Raw genomic sequence first — 27,436 nt, 5'->3', positions numbered from 1 at the left:
CTGTGAACAGATTGACTGCTGTTACTAGCCCCCTGTCCTGTGCACTGCATGACTGTTGTCACTAACCCCCTGTCCTGTGTACAGCATGACGGCTGTCCCTAACCCTCTGTCCTGTGCACAGCATGACTGCTGTCACGAACCGCCTATCCTGTGCACAGCATGAGTGCTGTCACTATCCCCGTGTCCTGTGCACAGCATGATTGCTGTCACTAACCCCCTATCCTGTGCACAGCTTGACTGCCTCCACTATCCCCCTATCCTATGTACAGCATGACTGCTGTCACTATCCCCCTGTCCTGTGCACAGCATGACTGCTGTCACTAACCCCCTGTGCTGTGCAGCATGACTGCTGTCACTACCCCTGTACTGTACAAAGCAAGACTGCTGACACTAACCCCCTGTCCTGTGCACAGCATGACTGCTGTCACTAACCCCCTGTCCTGTGCACAGCATTACTGCTGTTACTACCCCCTGTCCTGTGCAGAGCATGATTGCTGTCACTAACCCCCTATCCTGTGCACAGCATGACTGCTGTCCCTATCCCCTGTCCTGTGCACAGCATGACTGCTGTCACTAACCCCTTGTCCTGTTCACAGCATGACTGTTGTCACTAACTCCCTGGCCTGTGCACAACATGACTGCTGTCACTAACCCCCTGTCCTGTGCACAGCATGACTGCTGTCACTAACCCCCTGTGCTGTGCAGCATGACTGCTGCCACTAATCCCCTGCCCTGTGCTCAGCATGACTGCTGACACTAAACCCCTGTCCTGTGCACAGCATGACTGCTGTCACTAACCCCCTGTCTTGTGCAAAACATGACTCCTGTCACTAACCCCCTGTCCTGTGCACTGCATGACTGCATTTACTACCCCTTACTCTGTGCACAGCATGACTGCTATCACTAGCCCCCTGTCCTGTGCACAGCATGACTGCTGTCACTAACCCCCTATCCTGTGCACAGCATGACTACTATCACTAACCCCCTGTGCTCTGCAGCATGATTGCTGTCACTAACTCCCTATCCTGTGCACAGCTTGACTGCTGACACTAACCCCCTGTCCTGTGCACAGCATGACTGCTGTCACTATACCCCTATCCTGTGCACAGCATGACTACTGTCACTAACCCCTGTCCTGTGCAGAGCATGACTGCTGTCATTAACTCCTGTCCTATGCAAAGCATGACTGCTGTCACTAACCCTTGTCCTGTGCACAGCATGACTGCTGTCACTAACCCCTGTCCTGTGCACAGCATGACTGCTGTCACTATCCCCCTGTCCTGTGCACAGCATGACTGCTGTCACTAACCCCTGTCTTGTGCAGAGCATGACTGCTGACATTAACTCCTGTCCTATGCAAAGCATGATTGCTGTCACTAACCCCCTGTGTTGTGCAGCATGACTACTCTCACTAACTCCCTGTCCTGTGCACAGCATCACTGCTGTCACTAGCCCCCTGTGCTGTGGACAGCATGACTGCTGTCACTAACCCCCTGTGCTATCGACAGCATGACTGCTGTCACTACCCCCTGTCCTGTGCACAGCATGACTGCTGTCACTACCCCTGTCCTGTGCACAGCATGACTGCTGTCACTAACCCCTGTCTTGTGCACAGCATGACTGCTGTCACTAACCCCCTGTCCTGTGCACAGCATGACTGCTGTCACTAACCCCTGTCCTGTGCACAGCATGACTGCTGTCACTAACCCCCTGTCCTGTGCACAGCATGACTGCTGTCACTAACCCCCTGTCCTGTGCACAGCATGACTGCTGTCCCTAACCCCCTGTCCTGTGCACAGCATGACTGCTGTCACTAACCCCCTATCCTGTACACAGCATGACTGCTGTCACTACCCCTGTCCTGTGCACAGCATGACTGCTGTCACTAACCTCCTATCGTGTGCACAGCATGACTGCTGTCACTAACCCCTGTCTTGTGCACAGCATGACTGCTGTCACTAACACCCTGTCCTGTGCACAGCATGACTGCTGTCACTACCCCCTGTACTGCGTACAGCATGACTGCTGTCACTAACCACTGTCTTATGCACAGCATGACTGCTGACATTAACCCCTGTCCTATGCAAAGCATGATTGCTGTCACTAACCCCCTGTGCTGTGCAGCATGACTACTGTCACTAACTCCCTGTCCTGTGCACAGCATCACTGCTGTCACTAACCCCCTGTGCTGTGCACAGCATGACTGCTGTCACTAACCACTGTGCTGTACAGTATGACTGCTGTCACTAACCCCCTGTCCTGTGCACAGGATGACTGCTGTCACTAACTTCCCATCCTGTGCACAGCATGACTGCTGTCACTAACCCCTGTCTTGTGCACAGCATGACTGCTGTCACTAACCCCCTGTCCTGTGCACAGCATGACTCCTGTCACTAACCCCTTGTGCTGTGCAGCATGACTGCTGTCACTAACCCCCTGTGCTGTGCAGCATGACTGCTGTCACTAACCCCCTGTCCTGTGCACAGCATGACTGCTGTCACTAACCCCCTGTCCTGTGCACAGCATGACTGCTGTCACTAACTCCCTGTACTGTTCACTGCATGACTACTGTTACTACCCTCATCCTGTGCACAGCATGACTGCTGTCACTAACCCCCTGTCCTGTGCACAGCATGACTGCTGTCACTACCCCCTGTCCTGTGCACAGCATGACTGCTGTCACTAACCCCCTGTCCTGTGCACAGCATGACTGCTGTCACTAACCCCCTGTCCTGTGCACAGCATGACTGCTGTCACTAACCCCCTGTCCTGTGCACAGCATGACTGCTGTCACTAACCCCTTGTCCTGTGCAGAGCATGACTGTTGTCACAAACCCCCTGTCCTGTGGACAGCATGACTGTTGTCACTAACCCCCTGTCCTGTGCACAGCATGACTGCTGTCTCAAAACCCCTGTCCTGTGCACAGCATGACTGCTGTCACTACCCCCTGTCCTGTGCACAGCATGACTGCTGTCACTACCCCCTGTCCTGTGTACAGTATGACTGCTGTCACTAACCCCTGTCCTGTGCAAAACATGACTCCTGTCACTAACCCCCTGTCCTGTGCACTGCATGACTGCATTTACTACCCCATCCTGTGCACAGCATGACTGCTATCACTAGCCCCATGTCCTGTGCACAGCATGACTGCTGTCACTAACCCCCTGTCCTGTGCACAGCATGACTGTTGTTACTAACCCCCTATCCTGTGTACAACATGACTGCTGTGACTAACCCCCTGTCCTGAGAACAGCATGACTGTTGTCACTAACCCCCTGTGATGTGCAGCATGACTGTTGTCATTAACCCCCTGTGCTGTGCAGCATGACTGCTGTCACTAACCCCTGTCCTGTACACAGCATGACTGCTGACACTAACCCCCTGTCCTGTGCACAGCATGACTGCTGTCACTAACCCCCTGTCCTGTGCACAGCATTACTGCTGTCACTACCCCCTGTCCTGTGCATAGCATGACTGCTGTCACTAACCCCCTATCCTGTGCACAGCATGACTGCTGTCCCTACCCCCCTGTCCTGTGCATAGCATGACTGCTGTTACTAACCCCTGTGCTATGCAGCATGACTGCTGTCACTAACCCCCTGTCCTGTGCACAGTATGACTGCTGTCACTAAACCCTTGTCCTGCTCACAGCATAACTGCTGTCACTAACTCCCTGGCCTGTGCACAGCATGACTGCTGTCTCTAACCCCCTGTCCTGTGCACAGCATGACTGCTGTCACTAACCCCCTGTGCTGTGCAGCATGACTGCTGTCACTAACCCTCTGTCCTGTGCACAGCATGACTGCTTTCTCTAACCCCCTGTCCTGTGCACAGCATGACTGCTGTCACTAACCATTTGTCCTGTGCACAGCATGACTGCTGTCACTAACCCCTGTCCTGTGCACAGCATGACTGCTGTCACTAACCCCTGTCCTGTACAGCATGACTGCTGTCACTAACCCTTGTCATGTGCAGTGCATGACTGCTGTCACTAACCCCTGTCTTGTGTACAGCATGACTGCTGTCACTAACCCCTGTCCTGTGCACAGCATGACTGCTGTCACTAACCACTGTCATGTGCATAGCATAACTGCTGTCACCAACCCCCTGTGCTGTGCAACATGACTGCTGTCACTACCACCTGTCCTGTGCACAGTATGACTGCTGTCACTAACCCCCTGTCCTGTGTACAGCATGACTGCTGTGACTAACCCCTGTCCTGTGCACAGCATGACTGCTGTCACTAACCCCTGTGATGTGCAGCATGGCTGCTGTCACCAAACCCCTGTGCTGTGCAGCATGACTGCTGTCACTAACCCCTGTCCTGAGCACAGCATGACTGCTGTCACTAACCCCCTGCCCTGTGCACAGCATGACTGCTGTCACAAATACCCTGTCTTGTGCACAGCATGACTGCTGTCACTAACCCCCTGTCCTGTGCACAGCATGACTGCTGTCACTAACCCCCTGTCCTGTGCACAGCATGACTGCTGTCACTAACCCCCTGTGCTGTGCAGCATGACTACTGTCACTAACCCCCTGTCTTGTTCACAACATGACTGCTGTCACTAACCCCCTGCTATGTGCACAGCATGACTGCTGTCACTAACCCCCTGTTCTGTGCACAGCATGACTACTGTCACTAACCCCCTGTCCTGTACACAGCATGACTGCTGTCACCAACCCCCTGTGTTGTGCTGCATGACTCCTGTCACTACCCCCTGTCCTGTGCAGAGCATGACTGCTATCACTAACCCCCTGTCCTGTGCACAGCATGACTGCTGTCACTAACCCCCTGTCCTGTGCACAGCATGACTGCCATCACTAACCACCTCTCCTGTGCACAGATTGACTGCTGTCACTAGCCCCCTGTCCTGTGCACTGCAAGACTGTTGTCACTAACCCGCTGTCCTGTGTACAGCATGACTGCTGTCCCTAACCCCTTGTCCTGTTCAGAGCTTGACTGCTGTCACTAACCCCCTATCCTGTACACAGCATGACTGCTGTCACTAACCCCCTGTCCTGTGCACAGCATGACTGCTGTCACTAACCCACTATCCTGTGCACATCATGACTGCAGCCACTAACCTCCTATGTTGTGTACAGCATGACTGCTGTCACTAACCCCAGGTCCTGTGCACAGCATGACTGCTGTCACTCACCCCCTGTGCTATGAAGCATGACTGCTGTCATTAACCCCCTGTGCTATGCAGCATGACTGCTGTCACTAACCCCTGTCCTGTACACAGCATGACTGCTGACACTACACCCCTGTCCTGTGCACAGCATTACTGCTGTCACTACCCCTGTCCTGTGCAGGGCATGACTGCTGTCACTAACCCCCTGTCCTGTGCAGCGCATGACTGCTGTCCCTACCCCCATGTCCTGTGCACAGCATGACTGCTCTCACTAACCCCTGTACTGTGCAGTATGACTGCTGTCACTAATCCCCTGTCCTGTGCACAGCATGACTGCTGTCACTAACCTCCCATCCTGTGCACAGCATGACTGCTGTCACTAAACCCCTGTCCTGTGCACAGCATGACTGCTGCCACTAACCCCCTGTCCTGTGCACAGCATGATGCTGTCACTAACACCTTGTGCTGTGCAGCATGACTGCTGTCACTAACCCCCTGTGCTGTGAAGCATGACTGCTGTCACGAACCCCCTGTCCTGTGCACAGCATGACTGCTGTCACTAACCCCCTGTCTTGTGCACAGCATGACTGCTGTCACTAACCCCCTGTCCTGTTCACTGCATGACTGCTGTTACTACCCTCATCTTGTGAACAGCGTGACTGCTGTCACTAACACCCTGTGCTGCGCAGCATAACTACTGTCAATAACCCCCTCTCCTGTTCACAGCATGACTGCTGTCACTAACCCCCTTTGCTGTGCAGTATGACTGTTGTCACTAACCCCCTGTGCTGTGCCGCATGACTGCTGTCACTAACCCCCTGTCCTGTGCACAGCATGACTGCTGTCACTAACCCCCTGTCCTGTGCACAGCATGAAAGTTGTCTCAAACCCCCTGTCCTGTGGACAGCATGACTGCGGTCACTAACCCCCTGTCCTGTGCACAGCATGACTACTGTCACTAACCCCCTGTCCTGTGAACAGATTGACTGCTGTCACTAGCCCCTGTCCTGTACACTACATGACTGTTGTCACTAACCCCCTGTCCTGTGTACTGCATGACTGCTGTCCCTAACCCCCTGTCTTGTGTACAGCATGACTGCTGTCTCTAACCCCCTGTCCTGGGCACAGCATGACTGCTGTCACTAACCCCTATCGTGTGCACAGCATGACTGCTATCACCATCCCCCTGTCCTGTGCGCAGCATGACTGCTGTCACTAACCCCCATATCCTGTGCACAGCATGACTGCCACCACTAACCCCCTATCCTGTGTACAACATGACTGCTGTGACTAACCCCCTGTCCTGAGAACAGCATGACTGTTGTCACTAACCCCCTGTGATGTGCAGCATGACTGTTGTCATTAACCCCCTGTGCTGTGCAGCATGACTGCTGTCACTAACCCCTGTCCTGTACACAGCATGACTGCTGACACTAACCCCTGTCCTATGCAAAGCATGACTGCTGTCACTAACCCCCTGTCCTGTGCACAGCATTACTGCTTTCACTACCCCCTGTTCTGTGCAGAGCATGATTGCTGTAACTAACCCCCTATCCTGTGCACAGCATGACTGCTGTCCCTACCCCCCTGTCCTGTGCACAGCATGACTGCTCTCACTAACCCCCTGTGCTGTGCAGCATGACTGCTGTCACTATCCCCTGTCCTGTGCACAGTATGACTGCTGTCACTAATCCCTTGTCCTGTGCACAGCATGACTGCTGTCACTAACTTCCTGGCCTGTGCACAGCATGACTGCTGTCACTAACCCCCTGTCCTGTGCACAGCATGACTGCTGTCACTAACCCCCTGTGCTGTGCAGCATGACTGCTGTCACTAACCCCCTGTCCTGTGCACAGCATGAAAGTTTTCTCAAACCCCCTGTCCTGTGCACAGCATGACTGTGGTCATTAACCATTTGTCCTGTGCACAGCATGACTACTGTCACTAACCCCCTGGCCTGTGAACAGATTGACTGCTGTCACTAGCCCCATGTCCTGTACACTATATGACTGTTGTCACTAACCCCCTGTCCTGTGTACTGCATGACTGCTGTCCCTAACCCCCTGTCTTGTGTACAGCATGACTGCTGTCCCTAACCCCCTGTCCTGTGCACAGCATGACTGCTGTCACTAACCACTATCGTGTGCACAGCATGACTGCTGTCACCATCCCCCTGTCCTGTGCGCAACATGACTGCTGTCACTAACCCCCATATCCTGTGCACAGCATGACTGCCACCACTAACCCCCTATCCTGTGTACAGCATGACTGCTGTGATTAACCCCCTGTCCTGTGAACAGCATGACTGTTGTCACTAACCCCCTGTGATGTGCAGCATGACTGTTGTCATTAACCCCCTGTGCTGTGCAGCATGACTGCTGTCACTAACCCCCTGTCCTGTGCACAGCATGACTGCTGAGACTAAACCCCTGTCCTGTGCACAGCATGACTGCTGTCACTAACCTCCTATCCTGTGCACAGCATGACTGCTGTCACTAACCACTGTCTTATGCACAGCATGACTGCTGACATTAACCCCTGTCCTATGCAAAGCATGATTGCTGTCACTAACCCCTGTCCTGTGCACAGCATGACTGCTGTCACAAATACCCTGTCTTGTGCACAGCATCACTGCTGTCACTAACCCCCTGTCCTGTGCACAGCATGACTGCTGTCACTACTCCCCTGTTCTGTGCACAGCATGACTGCTGTCACTAACCCCTGTCCTGTACACAGCATGACTGCTGTCACCAGCCCCCTGTGTTGTACTGCATGACACCTGTCACTACCCCCTGTCCTGTGCACAGCATGACTGCTGTCACTAATCCCCTGTCCTGTGCACAGCATGACTGCTGTCACTACCCCCTGTCCTGTGTACAGTATGACTGCTGTCACTAACCCCCTGTCCTGAGCACTACATGACTGCTGTCACTAACCCCATGTCCTGTGCACAGCATGACTGCTGTCACTAACCCCCTGTCCTGTGCACAGCATGACTGCTGTCACTAACCCACTATCCTGTGCACATCATGACTGCAGCCACTAACCTCCTATGTTGTGTACAGCATGACTGCTGTCACTAACCCCTGTCCTGTGCAGGGCATGACTGCTGTCACTAACCCCCTGTCCTGTGCAGCGCATGACTGCTGTCCCTACCCCCATGTCCTGTGCAAAGCATGACTGCTCTCACTAACCCCTGTGCTGTGCAGTATGACTGCTGTCACTAATCCCTTGTCCTGTGCACAACATGACTGCTGTCACTAACCCCCTGTCCTGTGCACAGCATGACTGCTGTCACTAACCCCTGTCTTGTGCACAGCATGACTGCTGTCACTAACCCCCTGTCCTGTGCACAGCATGACTCCTGTCACTAACCCCTTGTGCTGTGCAGCATGACTGCTGTCACCAACCCCCTGTGCTGTGCAGCATGACTGCTGTCACTACCCCATGTCCTGTGCACAACATGACTGCTGTCACTAACCCTTGTCATGTGCACTGCATGACTGTGTTTACTACCCCTCATCCTGTGCACAGCATGACTGCTGTCACTAACCCCCTGTCCTGTGCACAGCATCACTGCTATGACTAACTCCTGTCCTGTGCACAGCATCACTGCTGTCACTAACCCCCTGTGCTGTGAAGCATGACTGCTGTCACTACCCCTGTCCTGTGCACAGCATGACTGCTGTCACTAACCTCCTATCCTGTGCACAGCATGACTGCTGTCACTAACCACTGTCTTATGCACAGCATGACTGATGTCACTAAACCCCTGTCCTGTACACAGCATGACTGTTGTCACTAACCCCCTGTCCTGTGTACTGCATGACTGCTGTCACTAACCCCCTGTCATGTGTACAGCATGACTGCTGTCCCTAACCCCCTGTCCTGTGCACAGCATGACTGCTGTCACTAACCCCCTATCCTGTACACAGCATGACTGCTGTCACTAACCCCTGTCCTGTGCACAGCATGACTGCTGTCACTAACCCCCTGTCCTGTGCAGAGCATGACTGCCACCACTAACCCCTATCCTGTGTACAGCATGACTGCTGTCACTAACCCCCTGTCCTGTGCAGAGCATGACTCCTGTCACTAACCCCTTGTGCTGTGCAGCATGACTGCTGTCACTAACCCCCTGTGCTGTGCAGCATGACTGCTGTCACTAACCCCTGTCCTGTGCACAGTATGACTGCTGACACTAACCCCTGTCCTGTGCAAAGCATGACTGCTGTCACTAACCCCCTGTCCTGTGCACAGCATGACTGCTGTCACTACCCCTCATACTGTGCACAGCATGGCTGCTGTCACTAAACCCCTGTCCTGTACACAGCATGCCTGCTGTCACTACCCCCCTGTCCTGTGCACAGCATGGCTGCTGTCACTAACCCCCTGTCCTGTGCACAGTATGACTGTTGTCACTAACCCCTTGTCCTGCTCACAGCATAACTGCTGTCACTAACTCCCTGGCCTGTGCACAACATGACTGCTGTCTTTAACCCCCTGTCCTGTGCACAGCATGACTGCTGTCACTAACCCCCTGTGCTGTGCAGCATGACTGCTGTCACTAACCCCCTGTCCTGTGCACAGCATGAAAGTTGTGTCAAACCCCCTGTCCTGTGGACAGCATCACTGTGGTCACTAACCCCCTGTCCTGTGCACAGCATGACTACTGTCAGTAACCCCCTGGCCTGTGAACAGATTGACTGCTGTCACTAACCCCTGTCCTGGGCACTACATGACTGCTGTCACTAACCCCCTGTCCTGTGCACAGCATGACTGCTGACACTAAACCCCTGTCCTGTGTACAGCATGACTGCTGTCCCTAACCCCCTGTCCTGTGCACAGCATGACTGCTGTCACTAACCCCTATCGTGTGCACAGCATGACTGCTGTCACCATCCCCCTGTCCTGTGCGCAACATGACTGCTGTCACTAACCCCCATATCCTGTGCACAGCATGACTGCCACCACTAACCCCCTATCCTGTGTACAGCATGACTGCTGTGACTAACCCCCTGTCCTGTGAACAGCATGACTGTTGTCACTAACCCCTGTGATGTGCAGCATGACTGTTGTCATTAACCCCCTGTGCTGTGCAGCATGACTGCTGTCACTAACCCCTGTCCTGTACACAGCATGACTGCTGACACTAACCCCCTGTCCTGTGCACAGCATGACTGCTGTCACTAACCCCCTGTCCTGTGCACAGCATTACTGCTGTCACTACCCCCTGTCCTGTGCATAGCATGACTGCTGTCACTAACCCCCTATCCTGTGCACAGCATGACTGCTGTCCCTACCCCCCTGTCCTGTGCATAGCATGACTGCTGTTACTAACCCCTGTGCTATGCAGCATGACTGCTGTCACTAACCCCCTGTCCTGTGCACAGCATGACTGCTGTCACTAACCCCTTGTCCTGTTCACAGCATAACTGCTGTCACTAACTCCATGTCCTGTGCACAGCATGACTGCTGTCTCTAACCCCTGTCCTGTGCACAGCATGACTGCTGTCACTAACCCCCTGTGCTGTGCAGCATGACTGCTGTCACTAACCCCCTGTCCTGTGCACAGCATGACTGCTGACACTAAACCCCTGTCCTGTGCACAGCATGACTGCTGTCACAAACACCCTGTCTTGTGCACAACATGACTGCTGTCACTAACCCCCTGTCCTGTGCTCTGCATGACTGCATTTACTACCCCTCATCTTGTGCACAGCATCACTGCTGTCACTAACCCCCTGTCCTGTGCACAGCATGACTGCTGTCACTACTCCCCTGTTCTGTGCACAGCATGACTGCTGTCACTAACCCCCTGTGCTGTGCAGCATGACTACTGTCACTAACCCCCTGTCTTGTTCACAACATGACTGCTGTCACTAACCCCCTGTTATGTGCACAGCATGACTGCTGTCACTAACCCCCTGTTCTGTGCACAGCATGACTACTGTCACTAACCCCCTGTCCTGTGCACAGCATCACTGCTGTCACTAACCCCCTGTGCTGTGAAGCATGACTGCTGTCACTACCCCTGTCCTGTGCACAGCATGACTGCTGTAACTAACCTCCTGTCCTGTGCACAGCATGACTGCTGTCACTAACTCCCTGTCCTGTGCACAGCATGACTGCTGTCACTAACCCCCTGTCCTGTGCACAGCATGACTGCTGTCACTAACCCCCTGTTCTGTGCACAGCATGACTACTGTCACTAACCCCCTGTCCTGTACACAGCATGACTGCTGTCACCAACCCCCTGTGTTGTGCTGCATGACACCTGTCACTACCCCCTGTCCTGTGCACAGCATGACTGCTGTCACTACCCCCTGTCCTGTGTACAGTATGACTGCTGTCACTAACCCCCTGTGCTGTGCTGCATGACTGCTGTCACTAACCCCCTGTCCTGTGCACAGCATGACTGCTGTCACTAACCCCCTGTCCTGTGCAGCATGACTGCTGTCACTAACCCCCTGTCTTGTGCACAGCATGACTGCTGTCACTACCCCCTGTCCTGTGTACAGCATGACTGCTGTCACTAACCCCCTGTCCTGTGCACAATGTCATATACAGAGAGTTTTCATGTCTGCTACAGATAGTACTGTCTGGCTTACTGCTGCTTCCATAATGGAGAACTAACATTAACAGTATACAACAGGTTTTTCATTATTCATTACTTATAACACCCACTATCAATAAGCATCTCATGCAGCATGTTTTGTCTACAAAGGCAGGCTTCATTATGAATCCTAGCCTTCATCTATATCAACCACAATCACACACACACACACACACACACACACACACACACACACACACACACACACACACACACACACACACACACACACACACAAAATAAAATAACATAGTATGTATGTATCTGTGAGCACATTTAGCGGAATAGGATATAGCATGCCCCAGAGGGTCCTGATCACACTGCACTGAAAGCTTCTTAACATAAAAATAAATCATCGACCTGACATAAAATGTGGGTAAGCCCCCCCCCCACCAACATCCCCACACATAGAGCTTTCTTTCGCTTTATACTTTTACTTAATGTAACATCATCTGAAGTCATACAATATCAAGGAAAGTTAATATTTTGTCTCATTCTGCAAGCTTGTTATAGCTCATTCTATTAGCTTCACTCTGTTTCTCATGCTTCATAACACACTTGGGCAACTATGCAGTCTGCAACTACCAACCCACCCATACAGTCTAGGAAGAAATCAGTACTGCAAATCTAAACCAAGGATATGCCCTTTGAGCCCGAAGAGCAAGGTCAGTCCACCCAGGCATTCTACATGTATGTGTTATGATAGTGATACTTTAACATTAGCAGTGTTACTTAGTAGTTCTCATTGGTCTAATAACACTGACTGTTTGAGCCTTGTGTCCCCCCCACCCAGCTTGTGTAGTAATCCTAACTGTCCACTAGACAGTATACGATTAATTCAGGTTCTTCCTATTCGCTGTGATTAAAACTTAACCCTCAAGCAGCCCTTTCAGTGCTGTTTGCCTTAGTTTTGTATCACTTGAGCCCCACCTGTTTATTTGCATCTCTATACATTCCCCTTCATTGCTAACATATCTCCCTACTCTAATCTGTGCATAAACTGGCTACTGATAAGCAAGTCAAAGTGAAGCCATACTCCCAACCTTAATAAACTTTCCTGTCTCTTCTGTCCTTCACTTTACAGGTAAAGATTGTATTATTACTCACTCCCTCTGAGGTCTTCACTCATAGTTTTCCACTGCTTGGTTCGGCTTTTTTTTTTGCATTACACCTGGTTCACATCCTTTTTGCTACCCCCACCCCCAGTACTAAGTCTGTATTAGATTCCTGCTGTTTATGGAGCCATCTTTAAATTACTAGTTTTCCATCAGGACACAAGTGCTCACTAGCAGTTGAATTCTTCTCACTAGTAAACCATTAGACCTCTGGAATTTCTTAGTGTTGTTTTTAGCTAATTATTTCGATGCTGGTTAAAGAGCTACTAGTGGCAAATATTATCTTTTTTACCTCCCCAAGTGTGTACTATCAATCTGCAGTATAAAACTAGAGAAATAAAATATAACATCTGCAGTATAAAACTGGAGAAATAAAATATAACATTTTACAATTACTTGCCTTGCACGCAAAGAAATCAGGTACCTCGTGGTTTGGTTTGGCCCCACTCCACTCTCCCTCACTGTGCTTGGGCTTGATCTGCACCCTGTCCTGCCCCCAAATCTCATCCACCCCTAGTGGTGCTAAATTTAAAGCTCTAAAAATCAACCCCCCTCCACTATAACCTAACAAAGATAACCTCCTAGATCAAACAACCCCCTACCTGCCACTAATCTTCCTAGTTATCTTAATTTACCCCTGCTCCAAATACAGTTCCAACGTAATGCCCCAGCCAGGCACTATGTTATCCCTTAAAATACTGCTACTATTTTCACAGTTACCTCTGTTACTCATTCCATACCTCCTCAGCACCTATGAAAATCAGCCCTACCTAGGTGTCCACTACCCAAAATCCCAAACTGTCACTACATCAGTATCAAACAATACTGACCACTTCATAATTCCCCACATACCTGACCCCACCATTCCAAAAAACTACAACCTGATTAGATCCAAGTATATCAGCCCTAAAACTAAACATTACCAAAAATTTATAAACACAATTATGAAACTCATAGTTAGCTTACATTGCAGCCTGACAATGGATGGAGACATCCACCCAAACCAAAGCCCATCCCAACCTGCTGATTCCATTCCCCAAACTAATATTCCTTCTAACATAACACTGGCTAATAGCCCCACTCATTCTCTCCTGACCTGCCAACTAAACATCATAAGCATAAACAATAAGGTCCATAATCTGCATGCCCTCTTAGCAGTTTACTCCCCCGATGTATTATGTCTTACAGAGACCTGGCTAAAACTGGTAACTAAAGACAATGAGGTAATACCATGAGGGTACGACATACTTAGATTAGATCGTACTACTAGGAAGGGTGGTGGGGTAGTTGTAGTGTAACAATGAGGTAATACTCCCAGGGTACCACATACTTAGATTAGATCGTACTACTAAGAAGGGTGGTGGGGTAGCTGTAGTGTAACAATGAGGTAATACTCCCAGGGTACCACATACTTACATTAGATCGTACTACTAGAAAGGGTAGTGGGGTAGCTGTACTGTAACAATGAGGTAATACCTCCAGGGTACCACATACTTAGATTAAATCGTACTACTAGGAAGGGTGGTGGGGTAGCTGTACTGCAACAATGAGGTAATACCACCAGGGTACAACATACTTATATTAGTTGGTACAACTAGAAATGGTGGTGGGGTAGGTGTACTGTAACAATGAGGTAACACCACCAGGGTATGACATACTTTGATTAGATTGTACTACTAGGAAGGGTGTTGGGGTAGCTGTACTATAACAATGAGGTAATACCCCCAGGGTATGACAAACTTAGATTAGATAGCACTACTAGGAAGGGTGGTGGGGTAGCTGTACGGTAACAATGAGGTAATACCACCAGAGTACGACATACTTAGATTAGATCGTACTACTAAGAAGGGTGGTGGGATAGCTGTATTGTAACAATGAGGTAAGGCCACCAAGGTACAACATACTTAGATTAGATCATACTACTAGGAAGGGTGGAGGGGTAGCTGTACTGTAACAATAAGTTAATACCACCAGGCTATCACATACTTCGATTAGATCATACTACTAGGAAGGGTGGTGGGGTAGCTGTATTGTAACAATTAGGTAATACTCCTAGGGTACCACATACTTAGATTAGATTGCACTACGAGGAAGGGTGGTGGGGTAGGTATACTGTAACAATGAGGTAACACCACCAGGGTACGACATATTTAGATTAGATTGCACTACTAAGAAGGGTGGTGGGGTAGGTGTACTGTAACAATGAGGTAATATTCCCAGGGTACGACATACTTAGATTAGATCATACTACTTGGAAGGGTGGTGGGGAAGCTGTACTGTAACAATGAGGTAATACCACCAGGGTACCACATACTTATATTAGATCGTACTACTAGGAAGGGTGGTGGGGTAGCTGTACTGTAACAATGAGGTAATACCACCAGGGTACCACATACTTAGATTAGATTGTACTACTAGGAAGGGTGGTGGGGTAGCTGTACTGTAACAATGAGGTAATGCTACCAGGGTACGACATACTTAGATTAGTTGGTACTACTAGGAAGGGAGGTGGGGTAGGTGTACTGTAACAATGAGGTAACACCACCAGGTTACGACATACTTAGATTAGATCGTACTACTAGGAAGGGTGGTGGGTACCTGTACTGTAACAATGAGGTAACACCACCAGGGCATGACATATTTAGAATAGATTGCACTACTAGGAAGGGTGGTGGGGTAGCTGTACTGTAACAGTGAGGTAATACCACCAGGGTACCACATACTTAGATTAGATAGTACTACTAGGAACTAGGAAGGGTGGTGGGGTAGCTGTACTGTAACAATGAGGTAATACCACCAGGGTACGACATACTTACATTAGTTCGTACTACTAGGAAGGGTGGTGGGTACCTGTACTGTAACAATGAGGTAACACCACCATGGCATGACATATTTAGAATAGATTGCACTACTAGGAAGGGTGGTGGGGTAGGTGTACTGTAACAATGATGTAATATTACCAGGGTACGACATACTTAGATTAAATCATACTACCAGGAAGGGAGGTGGGGTAGCTGTACTGTAACAATGAGGTAATACCACCAGGGTACCACATACTTAGATTAGATCGTACTACTAGGAAGGGTGGTAGGGCAGCTGTACTGTAACAATGAGGTAATACCACCAGGGTACGACATACTTTGATTAGATCATACTACTAGGAAGGCTGGTGGGATAGCTGTACTGTAACAATGAGGTAAAACCCCCAGGGTATGACATAGTTAGATTCGATTGTACTACTAGGAAAAGTGGTGGGGTAGCTGTAGTGTAACAATGAGGTAATACCCCCAGGGTACGACATACTTAGTTTAGGTCATACTACAAGGAAAGGTGGTGGAGTAACTGTAATGTAACAATGAGGTAATACCACCAGGGTACCACATACTTAGATTAGATCGTACTACTAGGAAGGGTGGTGGGGTAGCTCTACTGTAACAATGAGGTAATACCCCAGGGTACGACATAGCTAGATTCGATTGTACTAGTAGGAAAGGTGGTGGGGTAGCTATAGTGTAACAATGAGGTAATACAACCAGGGTACCACATACTTAGATTAGATCGTACTACTAGGAAGGGTGGTGGGGTAGCTCTACTGTAACAATGAGGTAATACCCCCAGGGTACGACATAGTTAGATTCGATTGTACTACTAGGAAAGGTGGTGTGGTAGCTATACTGTAACAATGAGGTAATGCCACCAGGGTACGACATACTTAGATTAGTTAGTACTACTAGGAAGGGTGGTGGGGTAGGTGTACTGTAACAATGAGGTAACGCCACCAGGGTACGACATACTTAGATTAGATCATACTACTAGGAAGGGTGGTGGGGTAGCTGTACTGTAACAATGAGGTAATACCACCAGGGTATGACATATTTAGATTAGATTGCACTACTATGAAGGGTGGTGGGGTAGGTGTACTGTAACAATGAGGTAATATTACCAGGGTATGACATACTTAGATTAGATCGTACTACCAGGAAGGGTGGTAGGGTAGCTGTACTGTAACAATGTGGTAATACCACCAGGGAACCACATACTTAGATTAGATCATACTACTAGGAAGGGTGGTGGGGTAGCTGTACTGTAACAATGAGGTAATTCCACCAGGGTACGACATACTTAGATTAGGTCATACTACTAGGAAGGGTGGTTGGTACCTGTACTATAACATTGAGGTAATACCACCAGGGTACCACATACTTAGATTAGATCATACTACTAGGAAGGGTGGTGGGGTAGGTGTACTGTAACAATGAGGTAATACCTCTAGGGTACGACATAGTTAGATTTGATTGTTCTACTAGGAAGGGTGGTGGGGTAGCTGTACTGTAACAATGAGGTAATATTACCAGGGTACGATATACTTAGATTAGATCATACTACTAGGAAAGGTGGTGGGGTAGCTGTACTGTAACAATGAAGTAATACCACCAGGGTACCACATACTCAGATTAGATCGTACTACTGGGAAGGGTGGTGGGGTAGCTGTACTGCAACGATAAGGTAATACCACTAGGGTATGACATACTTAGATTAGATCGTACTACTAGCAAGGGTGGTGGGGTAGCTGTACTGTAACAATGAGGTAATACCACCAGGGTACGGCATACTTAGATTAGATCGTACTACTAGGAAGCCTGGTGGGATAGCTGTACTGTAACAATGAGATAATACCACCAGGGTACGACATACTTAGATTAGATCGTACTACTAGGAAGGGTGGCAGAGTAGCTGTACTGTAACAATGAGGTAATACCACCAGGGTATCACATAATTAGATTAGATCATACTACTAGGAAGGGTGGTGGGGTAGATGTACTGTAACAATGAGGTAATACCCCCAGGGTACGACATACTTAGATTAGATCGTACTACTAGGAAGGATGGTGGGGTAGCTGTACTGTAACAATGAGGTAATACCCCCAGGGTACGACATAGTTAGATTTGATTGTACTACTAGGAAAGGTGGTGGGGTAGCTGTAGTGTAACAATGAGGTAATACCTCCAGGGTACGACATACTTAGCTTAGGTCATACTACTAGGAAGGGTGGTGGGGTAACTGTAATGTAACAATGAGGTAATACCACCAGGGTACAACATACTTAGATTAGCTCGTACTACTTGGAAGGGTGGTGGGTAACTGTACTGTAACAATGCGGTAATACCACCAGGGTACCACATACTTAGATTAGATCATACTACTAGGAAGGGTGGTGGGGTAGCTGTACTGTAACAATGAAGTAATACCACCAGGGTACCACATACTCAGATTAGATCGTACTACTGGGAAGGGTGGTGGGGTAGCTGTACTGCAACGATAAGGTAATACCACCAGGGTATGACATACTTAGATTAGATCATACTACTAGCAAGGGTGGTCGGGTAGCTGTACTGTAACAATGAGGTAATACCTCCAGGGTACAACATACTTAGATTCGATTGTACTACTAGGAAGGGTGGTGGGGTAGCTGTACTGTAACAATGAGGTAATACCACCAGGGTACGACATACTTAGATTAGATCGTACTACTAGGAAGGGTGGTGGGGTAGCTGTACTCTAACAATGAGGTAATATTACCAGGGTACGACATACTTAGATTAGGTCGTACTACTAGGAAGGGTGGTGGGTACCTGTACTGTAACAATGAGGAAATACCATCAGGGTACTACATACTTAGATTAGATCATGCTACTAGGAAGTGTGGTGGGATAACTGCAATGTAACAATGAGGTAATACCACCAGGGTACGACATATTTAGATTAGCTCGTACTTCTTGGAAGGGTGGTGGGTAACTGTACTGTAACAATGCGGTAATACCACCAGGGTATGACATACTTAGATTAGGTCGGTGGTAATACCTCCAGGGTACGACATACTTAGCTTAGGTCATACTACTAGGAAGGGTGGTGGGGTAACTGTAATGTAACAATGAGGTGGTGGTATTACCTCATTGTTACATTGTTATTACCTGAATAATCTTCTGATTCCCTACTCCAATCTTAGCTGTCTTCGCTCCTCAAATAGATTCCTGGTCCAAACCACCAAATCTAATAATTTGGGTGTAGCTCTTTAATTCTATAGGAAAGGTTTGGAATTCCCTCCCTAATAACCTTAGACTTACTTCCTCCCTTTGTCAATTTAAAAATAATCTTAAACCATTTTTTAAGACACATTGGCTATGCCCATGTATTAATCCAGCAATTCATTAATCCAGACTAGTCCTCTAAAACACCTAACATTTACCTACTCCACCTGTACTACTCGGTGTGATTCTTGTTTGTCTTAGTCTTAATAATTGTAAATAAACTGTTCACCAAATTCTATCTCTGCTTGTACTACAGTAATTAAGTTCCTCATTGTCTGACTATACTCTGCAAGGGCCAGGATAGTGTAGCAAGATATAGTAATAACACTGTATTTTGAAATTGTGATCAAATTATGCTGTTGGTAAATGTATTTAAACCAGACCGAAGTATTATTCATGTGATTGTGTATCTACCTGTATATAAATGAATGTGTACTCTTTTCACTGTGGAGCTTTTCTCCCCGGGCCTCCGCTGAAAATGGACATGCATCCAGTCGGACCATCCCGGTCAACAAATGTAAAATAAATAATATAAAATAAAAAAAAAATACTAGGAAGGGAGGTGGGTACCTGTACTGTAACAATGACGTAATACCACCAGGGTATCACATACTTAGATTAGATGGTACTACTGGAAAGGGTGGTGGGGTAGCTGTACTCTATAAAAATACACTAGATGTTACTACAGTCTCCCTACAACCATCCCAGGTTCATAATGCAGAAATTCTTATTACCAAACTACAGATTAACAATAACAAATGCATAAACATTGTCTGTGTTTACATTCCCCCAGGTAATAATACAACCACCCCAGATGACATCCTCCACTGGTTATCCAGTACCTACCCCCAAGAAACTATGGTGCTTGGAGATTTTAACATTGATTAGAAGACCTGTTCCTCGGAATCTCCTACAACCCATGTCAACCTACTTGGTTTTACACAGCTCATATCCTCCCCCACCAGGATAGACAAACTCAATAACAAAGACAGTTTCCTAGTTTGAATACTCATCAACAGCCATACCTATATTTACAAGTCAGGGACCCACCCAGATGACCTAAGTGACCACTTACTTATGTACATTGTCAAGCACAAGGTGGACAACCCCCACCAGGCCACCTTTAAAACCATCAGAAATAATAAGAACTTCAACTCCACCAATTTTCAAAATGAACTTAAAGCTTGCAATTTGTCGATCCTAAAGCATCTTGGAATTTTTTTTTTTTGGATGATGCAGTAGCATACTTTAATTCCATATTCCTTACTATTCTTGATTCTCACGCTCCTGCTCACTCCATTACTACCAACACAAAAACTGCCCCGTGGCTCTCAAAAGAGACCAAATCTAAAATTGTAGCTAGAAATAAGTCATGGGACAAATGGTGTGCCACAAAAGACCCACTAGATCAACTCAGGTACCGACAGCTAAGGAATCACACAAAAAATCTATTATACTAGACAAAAAAACCTACTACCATCTTCAACAAAAATATCACAACAAACCTCAAAAGTTTTGGGCAGGAATAAACAAACTTCTTCACCCAGGATAGTCTTCTACTCCTACCCCATCAGTTTTCAACCATAAATTCTCAGAGGATATTGCAAATACCTTCAATAGTGTCTTCACAGAGACTATCCAATCCCTAGTCAGCCAACTGGCACCCAGCTGCTCCAACCCAAATTCTGCCACAGCCAATCCCCCACTCTCCTTTAGCTGACACCCCTCTCTTTTAGCTAATACCCCACTCTCCTTTAGCTAATACCCCACTCTCCTTTAGCTATTACCCCACTCTCCTTTAGCTAATACCCCACTCTCCTTTAGCTAATCCCCCACTCTCCTTTAGCTAATCCCCCGCTGTCCTTTAGCTAATACCCCACTCTCCTTTAGCTTTCAGCCTGTTTCTACATCACTTATCAGATCTCTAATTAAGAAATTAAAACCAACTACTCTAGCAGCTGATCTCCTCCAGAGTATCTGCAAAAAGCAGCAGATGTCATAGCATACCCCATCTCCATCATAATCAATAGAACCTTACCTGAAGCCACCATCCCCTCCATTTGGAAAATATCAAATGTAATACCAACCCGTAAAGGAGGCAACTCCTTCGAACTGTCAAACTTTAGACCCATAGCTATTCTATCACCATTGGCTAAATTATGGAGAAGTGTGTCCATAAACAACTTATACATTATCTTACCCAGAATAAGCTGTTGGCTAACTCTCAGCACAGTTTTGGGCCACACCACAGTACCACCTCAGCCCTCCTATCCCTCTCTAACACCATGAACCATAACCAAAATAATAGCAAGCTTTCCTCAGCCCTCTTTTTAGATCTTTTCAAGGCCTTCGATATGGTCAACCACCAAATACTCATGCACACCCTTAAGGCATTCTCACTAAATAGCCGTGCACTTCAATGATTTCAATCTTACCTGTGTGTTAGACAACAAGCCATCCTATGGCAGGACAAACTATCAGCCCGTCTACCCATCACCCTAGGAGTCCCCCAGGGCTCCATACTAGGACCCCTTCTTTTCTCTCTCTTTATTAATGACCTTCCCACTGTCATCCCAAATCCTACCTGTATCCAATATGCGGATGACGCCACTTTGATTTGTTCAGCCACCTCCCGGCAGATCTAATCACATTAACCCAGAATACATTCAATATAGTTGAAAACTGGCTCTCTAGCCGTCATCTGATATTAAACCCTAACAAAACAAAGTTGCTTCTTTTCTCCCCCACTTGTAAGTCTTCCTCACTACTCTGTACCATAAAATCTAATAACGGTACCATTACCCCCCCACCTCACTACTGTGTACCATAAAATCTAATAATGGTACCATTACCCCCCCACCTCACTACTCTTTACCATAAAATCTAATAACGGTACCATTACCCCCCACCTCACTACTCTGTACCATAAAATCTAATACCATTACCCCCCACCTCACTACTCTGTACCATAAAATCTAATACGTACCATTACCCCCACCTCACTACTCTTTACCATAAAATCTAATAACGGTACCATTACCCCCCCCCACCTCACTACTCTGTACCATAAAATCTAATAACGGTACCATTACCCCCCCCACCTCACTACTCTTTACCATAAAATCTAATAACGTACCATTACCCACCTCACTACTCTTTACCATAAAATCTAATAACGGTACCATTACCCCCCCCACCTCACTACTCTGTACCATAAAGTCTAATAACGGTACCATTATCTCCCCGGATGTGCAAACCAAACTCTTAGGTGTCACAATAGACAACACCCTCAAATGTGATATCCATGTCAATCAAACTAGCAAAACCATTAACAAAACACTTAGATCCTTCTATAAGATCAAACCTTTCCTTACTCCATTTGCTAGGACTGCTATTGCTCATTCCCATCTACTTTCCACTCCTCTCTATGCCTCCCCTCTACTCACTAATTTGAACAAATCCACTCTTAGCAAACTCTTCAGCTATTATAACCATATTGCTAGATTTGCAACAGGCATGTCCTGTAGGACCCACCACTGTCACAACCTAAATCATCCGGGGTGGCTAGAATGGCCTAGCCTACTTCAATACAACCAGCTTATAACTGCCCATAAAATTCTCAACCACCCTGATAATACATCCACACCTACACATATCATCAACCCTTATAGCAGCCTGAGGTCACTTCACTCTTCTAATAAACTACCGGTTCAAATATCCAAAATCAACAACTCTGCTGGGGACTCTCTGTTTGCTAACTCTGTTGGTAAACTTGGAACTCTCTCCCTGTTGATCTTACTCTTGGACCCTCTCTTACTCAGTTCAAAATGAGCCTCAAGCTATACTTTAAAACTCACTGGCTATGTCCTTGTTCAAAACCCGACTAGATCCTCCTCTATAGTCTGTAATCATGTTACATGGCCTAGTCAATTTGTCAACACTGTTTTAAAAATGTATGATTATATTACCTGCTTCCTAAACTGGACCCTGTAAACTGTGGTTAACTTGTAATCATTTTGTGATTTTTACTGTATGTTCTACCTTGGAGCTTTTCTCCCCGGGCCTCTGCTGAAAATGGACATGTATCCCATCAGACTATCCCGGTCAACAAATGTAAAATAAAAAATAAATAAATACATTTTTTGATAGAATGAATTGTCAGTCAGTCAATCAATGAATATACTGGACTATACTAATCCCAAATAACAACTTTATCAGAAATATCTTTATTTTACTTTTTCGATAAACTAGTAAGTAGGGAGATACATACATTTCATAATTGTTAGCTAACTTACCACTCTGGTTAGCAATTTCCCCTTCAGCACACAGGACACAGTCAAAGCAGCAGGCAGGTTTTCCAAGTGGTATGACCTGCCTGTATCCAGGAAGACAGCTCTCAGAACAGACTGACCTCGGAGGCTGTGGATATCAGAAATGACATGTCATTTTTTCCAAAAATTGTATAATAAAATGGTAAAGTTTTGGATTTTGTTTATATGACTACAACAAGAAAAATTATTTTGGTCTTTTAAAATCTTTGCTTTATTTTTATTCCATAAATATAAATACAAATAAGTTTCCAACAAAAATGTAAATGTTTTCAACATTACAAATACTTCACTCTTGGGCAAAGTTTAGCTAGGAAAACAGAGGTAAAGGAAAGACGGGGTAAAGAAGTATGTATTTCTAAATAATGAAGACCAGATGTCTGACCTACAGGGGAAGGAATATGTGAATAAATATTGTAAGGAAATATATGACTGGGATTGAGAAACACGCTCATAACAGTGAGTCTCCTCCAGTCTCTGATGTAGGTATAATGCTGCTCAGAGCTCATCGCCAATTAAAATCTTGAACATGCAGTGTTCAAATCACAGCTAATTAGTAATCCCATTCACAAGTGTGCAGAGGACATGTAAAGGAGGAGAAAAAGGCTGTAACAGGAGTTAAGCAGGCCAACAAAAGTACCGAGCCAAGAGGGTGACCATGCTGTAAGAAACAAGAATATAAGGAAAGCAGCCTTGGACATTAAAGGGCCCACTGGACAGCTGGAAGCTTTTTTTATCAAATGAAAGGACAGAAATGGAAGCATAGGAAAGTAGGAGAAAGTCATTTGCAAGCAGAGGAAATCACCGAGGGGCAATGGGAAGGTAAGAATGACATGAGCAGGAAGAAGGGTAGCATTTTCTGGGACAGTTGCCCTTTTTCAGAAGAGAGGAAGCTGGGGATGGATGTAATGGAAGGTTCCCACATTGGGCATCTCAGTAGTATGATCTTAGGTGGGGTGTGTGCAATATACCATTAAAAATATTGTTGTATCATGCTGGCGTACAGGTGTGATAAGTGAAATGACATATGCACTAACTGCAGGTAAAACTCTCAGGGTGGATTTGCTCTTTAGTGCCCCCACTGGCTGTAATTGTACACTACACTGCATGGTGTCCCTTTCTGTGTTACTGACCTGCTAATACATGGTCACTGTGCTCTGCACGTGTTCATGCAGGTTCATGAGAGTGGAAGGGCCTGATTATGGGCACGGATGCAAGACAATAAATTACTGATTCTGAAACATTCCTGCGTTAGGCTCTTATCTGCCTAATCATATGATCAGAAGCTTGACCCTATGCAACATAAACTCTACCAGCCGATTAGGGACTCATCTCACAACTGAAGAATACAAGTCACAAACATTGCAAATCTTGCTACAGCTGAAAGGTATTAAGTAAAAAGAAGCAATATATCCTTATTTTTGAAGGAAGTATAAATTTCATGATTTGTATATTAGCCGACATGCCTTTGTCAGTCAAATGCTTGTAGAACTATGTTTGCAATGTGAACTTTGAGGTAGTGGAATATTTATAAGCTACTGCTGCAGTAACATGTGCAAACAAAGTAGGTGTAATAATCAGTCAAGGGATTACTAGGGTCAAACTCCTGCAAATGCATGAGCAATTCAGCATTAAAACGGCAAAGCACTAGGAATTGTTGTGTACTGCCAAATTCCAACTTAGAAAAAGATTACACAGGTAGTAGGAATGTTGTGTGCTGTTGTAGTAGGAGGCTATGTTTAGGTTTGTGGTTAATGATGATATTGCAGGGACTGTCAGGCCAATGTACTCCTGCTGCCATTCTCACATGTTTACTGTAGTAGCAGTGTGGGAGGAACAATTTCAGAAGGGAACTTGACAATGAAGCCAGTCTGCATGTGAAATAACTTATTTTGTAGATGCTTGTTAAGGCATTGTAGCATATGGAATGTGAATCGTTGTAGGGCTGTCTTCTACAAATACTTGTCAGATACTCCAAATCAAAGGACGAGCATAGCATGCCTACTGTTCCTGGGGAAAGGCACAATCGTACTGTTGGTGTGGGTTTTTTAAAGTCAGTTTGTGTGTGTGAAATATATATATATATATATGGTTCCCATTCAGAAGCCTGAAACATCATAAGCCTGAAAATCAAAATCCTGAAACCAAAAGCCTGAAAATTCAGAATCCTGAAAACTCAAAATCCTGAAAGCCCAAAATCCTGAAAGACCAAAATCCTGAAACTCAAAATCCTGAAAACACAAAATAGACATACTGATGTCATTGTGGCTTTGCTATTGTTAGCCCTGTGGTGTTAGGTCATGCGTTGGGGTCAGGTAAGTGTGCGGTTGGTTTTATGTTAGGGTTAGGGCGGTTTAAGTGAGTTAGGGTTAGAAGCAGGTTAGGCATGTATGCAATAGTGACAAATATTGGGGTTAGGCGGTTTAAGTGAGTTAGGGTTAGGGCGGGTCAGGTGAGTGTGCGATAGTGCGGACCTTAGGGTTAGGGTTAGGGTCAGGGTCAGTTGGTAGATATTAGTGTCTTTATAGTGACATATTAGCATTATTTGTGTTTTCAGGATTTTGAGTTTCAGGATTTTGGTCTTTCAGGATTTTGGGCTTTCAGGATTTTGAGTTTTCAGGATTCTGAATTTTCAGGCTTTTGGTTTCAGGATTTTGATTTTCAGGCTTATGATGTTTCAGGCTTCTGAATGGGAACCATATATATATATATATATATATATATATATATATATATATATATAAGGATTCACTTTATAATCTCGAGATACTGAAATCGAATTTCAGTATCTCGAGACTATAAAGCTGAAAAATCAAAATACCAAAACCCCAAAACTGTGAAATTCAAAACTGCAATGTTTAAACACACCCTATACCACACAAACAAACACACATAAACCTTCCACCACATACTACAACAAACAAGCAAAACACACACAAACAAAATAACACAAATACACACATCTATCCTACGTATAAGCAGGGACGGGGGGCACCCCCACACCCCCGCTACTTATTTATACCAACTCCGAGGTCGCACTAAAAATGACACAAACACAAAACCCACAACTACACAATCTACATTCCCCTCACACAAACACACATCAGATACATACAAACACCCACGATTCTCAACACTTACACACTCACACTCTTACCTTAACCTACATCTATGACTTCCCAACACACTAACAAACAATAAAATCTCTACCCAAAACCCTTAAAATATAAACACTTACCTGAATCTCCAGCTATCCAGTAACACAGCACACCACCATAACTGCTGATTCGACATTTCCGGATTTGGTTATGTGGTCTTTCGCGAAACCGGTCTTTCGCCATTATATTCTTGAGATACTGAAATTCGATATTTCAGTATTTCGAGATTATAAAGTGAACCCATATATATATATATATATATATATATATATATATATATATATATATATATATATATATATATATATATATATATATATATATATATATATATATATATATATACATACATACATATGGGGGGGGGGTTGTGCTACTTTTGTCAAAATGGTGCTTTGGTCAACAGCTGTTTAATCAAGACTATCTGGTCAACTAACCAGATGATTGACATCTATTGACAAAAAAAGCAAATTGATCCTTACCTCTGAAGTGTCCAGATTTTTGCCTTTTATCCTCCATTAGTTATGGTTTTGCCCAGATGTATTGCTGTAAGAGGTTGAGAGGTATGGATTGGATGATTCTTATAGTTACCAATTTTGACCTTTCCCCAAGAATTGTGCAATCATGGAGTTAGTATCCATAAATAGCAGGGGGGGGGGGGGGCAACAAAATGATGCTTTCTTTTATTTATATTTTTTTAGTTTTTGAATCTCAGTGTATGCATAGTAGCATGTTTACATGTATATTGTGTCTTTGTGTTGGGAGCAAACAAGCCAGAATTCTACACTAGGATACTGAATCTTAGTACAGAGCAACAGTGTGCTCATTGAATCTCTGTCACAGGTGTTCCAGATGTATATCAGCATTGTAGTGGTGAATGTATATTGGTTTACTGTATATTTCAATGCATATCATTAAATATACATGTCATTTGTTGTGCAACAACATCAGGGCATCAGAAAAAGGCATCTGCATAAGATAATCATCTAT

The 27,436-nt window shown here is 46.2% G+C and overlaps 1 protein-coding gene across 1 annotated transcript in view; it reads right to left on the bottom strand.

Moving 5' to 3' along the window:
- The window catches only part of LOC122805883 (vomeronasal type-2 receptor 26-like), a 90,131-nt gene extending 63,502 nt beyond the window's left edge, over window positions 1–26,629 (bottom strand). The window contains exon 1 of the mRNA XM_044076131.1: window positions 26,527–26,629. Coding sequence (XP_043932066.1) covers window positions 26,527–26,629 — 103 coding nt within the window. The remainder of the gene's footprint in view (window positions 1–26,526) is intronic.
- Between the last annotated feature and the right edge of the window lie 807 nt (window positions 26,630–27,436).

The sequence above is a fragment of the Protopterus annectens genome, chromosome 7.part0 (genome assembly GCF_019279795.1).
Source record: "Protopterus annectens isolate FY-2018-M chromosome 7.part0, PAN1.0, whole genome shotgun sequence".
Lineage (NCBI taxonomy): Eukaryota > Metazoa > Chordata > Ceratodontiformes > Protopteridae > Protopterus > Protopterus annectens.
The sequence above is the reverse complement of the archived record's forward strand: the minus strand, read 5'-3'. Positions and strand labels throughout refer to the sequence as shown.